Raw genomic sequence first — 6,000 nt, forward strand, 5'->3', positions numbered from 1 at the left:
GTCAGATTTACTTAGGAGAGAGAGCTCCTTTAAGAGGTGAGGAGGATATGATACAGCTCAGTTGGTAGAGGTCTTGCCTGGCATGCATAAAGCCTGGTTTCCTTCCCCAGCGCAACATAAACTGTCTATAGAGGCTGGAAAACCAGAAGTTCAAAGTCACTGATGTGGTAGTTTGAGGCCATCCTGTAATACATGAAACCTATATCAAAAACTCAACCATCTAGTGGTGCCAAAACTTAAGTTGGTGCTATACCATTAGATAATTAGGGGCTAGAGAGATGGCTTAGTCAGTGGTTAAGAAAACCCACATGTCAGCAAACCATCCTTAGCTTCAGTTTTGGGATTTCCAATGCCCCTTCTGGCCTCCTCAGGCATTGCACAACATGAGTGTACTTACATACTTGTAGGCAAAATATAAACTAAAAAATAAATAAGGCCCAGTAAGATGACACATGCCTTAAGTAAAAATTTATAAAATTAAATAGATATCGCCAGTAAACTTAACCTGTAGTGAACTATAGACATACTAGTAAAAACTGATTAGATGTAAACTATTCTGATGGTTTAAAAAATAAGATAGGTATTTCCATTTTTGTCTTTTATCATTTACTAATGTAGCCAGCTTTAGGGGTGGAAATCTCAGCAAAGGTTCTAAGAACTGCAGTATTGATGCCGCTAATCTCAGTGCCCCTACTTACTGACCATAAATAATAATGGCTTTTACCAGCTAAGAACTTAGGATAGTAGGAATCCTTCTCTTTCCTAAGAACTTGAGATGACTTATGACCAGTTCTCAAAAGGCAAAACAAACCTCAGGTTCCCTAAAAAAATAGAAAGGTTGCTGGATGGAGGAAAGCTGTGCAGAAACACGAAGGAGCTGCCAGTTTACTCTTCTGTTCAGTTGCCTGGAGCTTTCTGGGGTGGTTGGACAAGTAGGTGCCTACAGTTACTTCTGTGGAATAAATTAGTTCTGGAAGTTTACTGGTGACTCACTAGTCTCTTTTGCCTTTATCCTTAGTTTTTTTATTTTTATGTACGAGTGGTTTGCTTGCATGTCTGTTAGTGCACCTGTTTTGGGTAATGCCTGCAGAGACCAGAAGACAACATTGGATCCCCTGGAACTAGAGTTGTGATGGATGTTTGCTACCCTTTGGATGTTGGGAACTGAACCCTTGGTCCTGTGAGAGCAGTCAGTGCTCTTAACCACTGAGCAGTCTCTCAACCTCTTCCCCCTTAAAAAAATGAAATTTTATTTTACATTGTTTTGAGATAGGGAATCTGGCTATGTTGATTTTTCCTGCCTCTCTTTTCCAGTGCTAGGATTACTTACTTGCTGGAGCTACCATGTCTGGCAGTACTCTTAACACATTGGGTGACAACAGAATGCAGTTCAATATTTGTATTAGATATGGGCAGTAATATGTATCAGTCTCCTCAAGCAGATGAATATGTCTGTAATTCCCCCACCCCCATTCATATTTTGGAATCATAGGAAAACCTAGATGTGTTAACACACACCTGAAATTCCAGCAGTTAGCCTACTGAGGCCTGAGGAGCATGAGTCTGGTTAGGCTGGGCTTGCAGTTGGGTTCATGGACATCTGTGAGAATTTTTATTTCTTTTATAACTGGATGTATAATTAAAAACTGGTTTCCCAGAACTATTTCTTTGGGCTCTAATTTACTAAGGAAGTAATTGTTACTTTGAACAGAGTAGCAGAATATTTCAGTGTTATAAATATTTCATTACTTGTTAGAGGAACTTGGGAGTGATGAAGATGATATCGATGAAGATGGCCAAGAATATTTGGAGATTCTGGCTAAGCAAGCAGGTGAAGATGGAGAGGATGAAGACTGGGAAGAAGATGATGCTGAGGAGACTGCTTTGGAAGGCTATTCCACAATCATTGATGATGAAGACAACCCTGTTGATGAGTATCAGATATTTAAAGCTATATTTCAAAGTAAGTCAGTCTTTTATATGTAGAACCATTTCATCTGTCCTTAGTTGTGTATTCCCTTTAAAGGTGAAGCAAAGCATTTGTTTTCCCCTTGAGTTTTGGGGTATTTTTTATTTTATTACTTATATTTAATCTGTAATTTTGTAAGATTTACATTAAGACAATAGTGTAGTTCAAAAGTTACAGAGACAGTTCTTTTGAGTTTCCATCTTTCAGTTTTCAGAAGCAACTAGCTTTAGATTCCTTTTTGTTAATATTTGTGCTTCCTTTACAGTCCTGTTTTTTAGTTGAGTCTTTCTCAAATGTAGTTCAGGCTGGCCTGAACCTGTGCTCCTCCTGCCTCAAGCTCCAAATACCTACCTGATATCTGATGCGTGAAATCAGTTTAGAGGTTTGGCTTGTTTCTTTTTTTTTCTCTTAAGTTTTTATTTTTATGTGTATAAATGCATCACTTGCACTTGTGTAAGTGTGTTATGCAATGTCCGCAGAGGTGAGAAGAGGGTGTTGGATTCCCTGAAACTGTTACAGTTATTAACTGCCATGTGGGTGCTGGGAATCTAACCCGCGTCCTGCAAGAGCAGTCAGTGCTCTTAACCGCTGAGCCATCTCTCCAGCCCAATTTTTTTTTAAAGATAAGGTTAGCCTCTAATGTCTCAGCAGGTTATTGTGCTTGGAGATTCTGTTGTTTTCTGTTGAGGCATGGTTGCTGGTAGGTCAGGCTCATCTCTAACTTGCTGTGTTGCCAATAATGGCTGTGAACTTCTGATCCACCTGCTTCCACTTCCTAACCTCCCAAGTGCTGGGATTGCAAGCTCGTAATATACTTGGGTTTATGCAGTGCAGGAGATCAAACCCAGGGCTTGAAACTCCTTTCTAAGATTGGGCTACAGCCGGGTATGGTGGTGCACGCGTTTAATCCCAGTACTCAGAAGGCAGAGGCAAGTGGATCTCTGAGTTCAAGGCCAGCCTGGTCTACATAGTGAGTTCCAGGACAGCTGGGGCTACAGGGAGACCCTGTCTCAAAAAAACCAAAAATCAAGCCACAATATTGGTCCATATATCAGCTTGTTTTTAATATCACCTGGTTTTGTGAAATTTTAGGGACATGTTATTTATTTATTTATTTTTTATGTGTATACGTGTATTGCCTGAATGTAGGTAAGTGCACCCGTGTTGTGCAGTGCTCACGGAGGACGGAAGAGGCTCTCGGATCCCCTGGCACTGGAGTAACAGGCAGTTGTTAGCTGCCATGTGGATGCTGGGACTTGAACCCAGGTCTTCTGGAAGAACAATCAGTGTTCTTTACTGCTGAGCCATCTCTCCAGCCCAACATGTTATTTTTTTATAGATTAAGATCGATCATTGTTTAGCCTATAAAATAAGTTTATGGTCATTTATTTTGTGTACCCAGTGCCATGCACATACACAGTTATGGTCATTGGAATTTCACTGTTAGTACTGCAGTTACCTTTCCACACACGCTCAGTTTTGTGATTGGTTTTTGTGATGTTGGGGGTTAGATCCAGGCCTTTACCCATGCATGCTAGGTAAGTATGTCTTAGAACTAAGCTACATTTGTATCCCCAGATTTATTAAATGTTTCTAAATAAGGAAGCAAGAGAAATAAGGCATTTGTTTTATCCATTTCCATTGTACCTACTTAATACTTCTATTCCTTTAAGAGACATGATTATCAGAGCTATTTGAAACAGAAAAACTAGAATTGATTTTTATTATCATCCTTTCATTTCACAGATACCAGAATTTCAGTACTGTGTGGGTGCAATAGGGAACAGAATAAGGACCTACCGGGCCTCCCTGTCCCCAACTCCTTACTACCTTGCTTGAATTGGATCCCAGACATTGTGCATGCTCAGCAAAACATTACTACCAAGCCAAATCCTTGTCCCAAGCTCTTATTAATGACTCCTACTCCTTGTTCTTTCTGTACAGCTATTCAAAATCGTAATCCTGTATGGTATCAGGCTTTGACTCATGGTCTTAATGAAGAACAAAGAAAACAGTTACAAGACATAGCAACTCTGGCTGATCAAAGAAGAGCAGCCCATGGTATGTTAGTGAACTGTGGATTTAGCATTCTATAAGGGTATATAGGCTGGAGGTATACATGCTAAATAGTCAAATCTTACCATTTTTCTCACAAGCATATTAAAGATATTTCATCCATGAGCATTTCAGTATGCATATTTAAGTATATTTATGCTATAGACAGTTTCTGTAAGTTTTAACTATCCAACCATTTGAATAGCCATAGTCGAGAAGAATCTTCTGTATAAATCAAGCCTAGCATTCTGAAATATTTTTTAAACTGGGTTTTCTTACATTTATTACATATCTTTTTTCTTCTTTTTGAGATGGGTCCTTACTGATTTGTTTGACTCAGAATGAAGAATTTAAAGGCCTTAATAATGGGAACTAAAAATGGGCTAAGAAGTCTAAACATGTCCCTTGCCCTAAATACATGAAGGGGAGAACAGAGATCAACTTTGGAACTTCTTGTTAATTGGTTAAGCTCATAGTTTGGTAACGTTGCCTTCTTGTCCCCCAAACAATAAGATGATCAAGTGTCTGTAGTTTCACTTCTTTCTTTTCCAGAATCCAAAATGATTGAGAAGCATGGAGGATATAAATTCAGTGCTCCAGTTGTGCCAAGTTCTTTCAATTTTGGAGGTCCGGCACCAGGGATGAATTGAGTTACTTTCTTTCCTGCTGTGTGATTGTAGTGAAGAGCTTGTGTTCCTCCTAGTAGTGGTTCCAGAACTGGTTCATGTTATCTACTCTACTAATTGATCAATAGATGAACAAAAAACCCCAGGAGTGGGACCTGATCATGCAACCTGGCACTGGACGAGAAACTAGAGGGATTGGGGGAGGGGTTAACTTGGGGGGCTATTTTCTTTATTTTTTGAAGAAAGTAAGATCCTGACTCTGAAACTTCAAGTGACACTGTGGAAATCTGAAACGAGGGGATGTCATGAAGGCAGCTTTTCTTTTTCTAAGGAAAAAAACAGGCATGGGCTACAGGACTATTTAAAATGTCTCATTTACAGTATAAAGTTCAAAGATAGATGTAATTTTTACACCTATGGGTATTTGTCGGATTTCTGTCTCTTCCTTACCATTGGGTATCCTCTATGTGTAAATAAGATAAGGTAATCAGATAACCTTACTCAGTCTTCATTTTCATTCATCAGATTGTTCCTATGTAGATTGGACATTTATTGTAGCACTACATAACTGATTTAAAAATCTGTAAATGAATTAGCACTTTCATATTGAAACAAGCCTGCTAGCCTATGTATAAAAGCAAAACTGTTTGCTGTTTATAAAAAGGGATATAAAGGGTGGGGGGCAGGGGTAATTTCAGGTTAATTATTAATTTAAAAATGAACTAGCAGTTTTGTACCTGGTAACTTTGTGGTGCACTCACCTCTGGTAGTGACTTGAATTCGGTATGTAAAAAGGGGTTAGTGAGAATTCATTGCTGCTAAAAATGGCAACTCCCTCTCCCTCTGTGTCTTTTGTTTCTTTCCCTTAAAGCTCTCAGTGTACAAGTGGACATTTGGATACAAGACCTTATGTAACAAAGGTGATATCTGAAGCATGTGAATTGGAGATAAAAATCTACTCTTAAAGAGTTGATCTAGAGTATGGCTAAACATCTATATATGCAATCTATTAAAAGAACTTAATTCGGCAATTATGTCTTGATGTGATTGCAGTTTTGTTCCTAATTCTAATCCCCATTCCCCTTGACCTATTGTCCTGTACCTAGAAACGAGTGTAAAATGCACTTAGGATTTAACATGAAATACCCGCCCACTCCTCTTTCCTCTTCTCTACCCCTCTTATGGTTGTGGTATCCGATTGTAACTGCTTAGGCTGAAGGCACATGGTTCGCTCTCAAAAACCACTATTGATACCACTGCAAAAAAAAAAAAAAAAAAAAAGCAGAGGACTTTATTCTCATGGTTGGCTATACAGCAACTCCATGCACCATGGTACATGGTTCTCTTCCC

General features: G+C 39.0%; 1 protein-coding gene across 1 annotated transcript in view; it reads left to right on the forward strand.

Moving 5' to 3' along the window:
* Positions 1–5,931, forward strand: part of Ipo7 (importin 7) — a gene marked incomplete in the record, with an annotated part of 55,824 nt that extends 49,893 nt beyond the window's left edge. Inside the window, 3 exon segments of the mRNA XM_008853453.3 lie at positions 1,757–1,963; positions 3,914–4,030; positions 4,577–5,931. Of these exon segments, the coding sequence (XP_008851675.1) occupies positions 1,757–1,963; positions 3,914–4,030; positions 4,577–4,674 (422 nt within the window).
* Between the last annotated feature and the right edge of the window lie 69 nt (positions 5,932–6,000).

This window comes from Nannospalax galili, unplaced genomic scaffold, assembly GCF_000622305.1.
Source record: "Nannospalax galili isolate Female #2095 unplaced genomic scaffold, S.galili_v1.0 scaffold44, whole genome shotgun sequence".
Classification (NCBI taxonomy): domain Eukaryota; kingdom Metazoa; phylum Chordata; class Mammalia; order Rodentia; family Spalacidae; genus Nannospalax; species Nannospalax galili.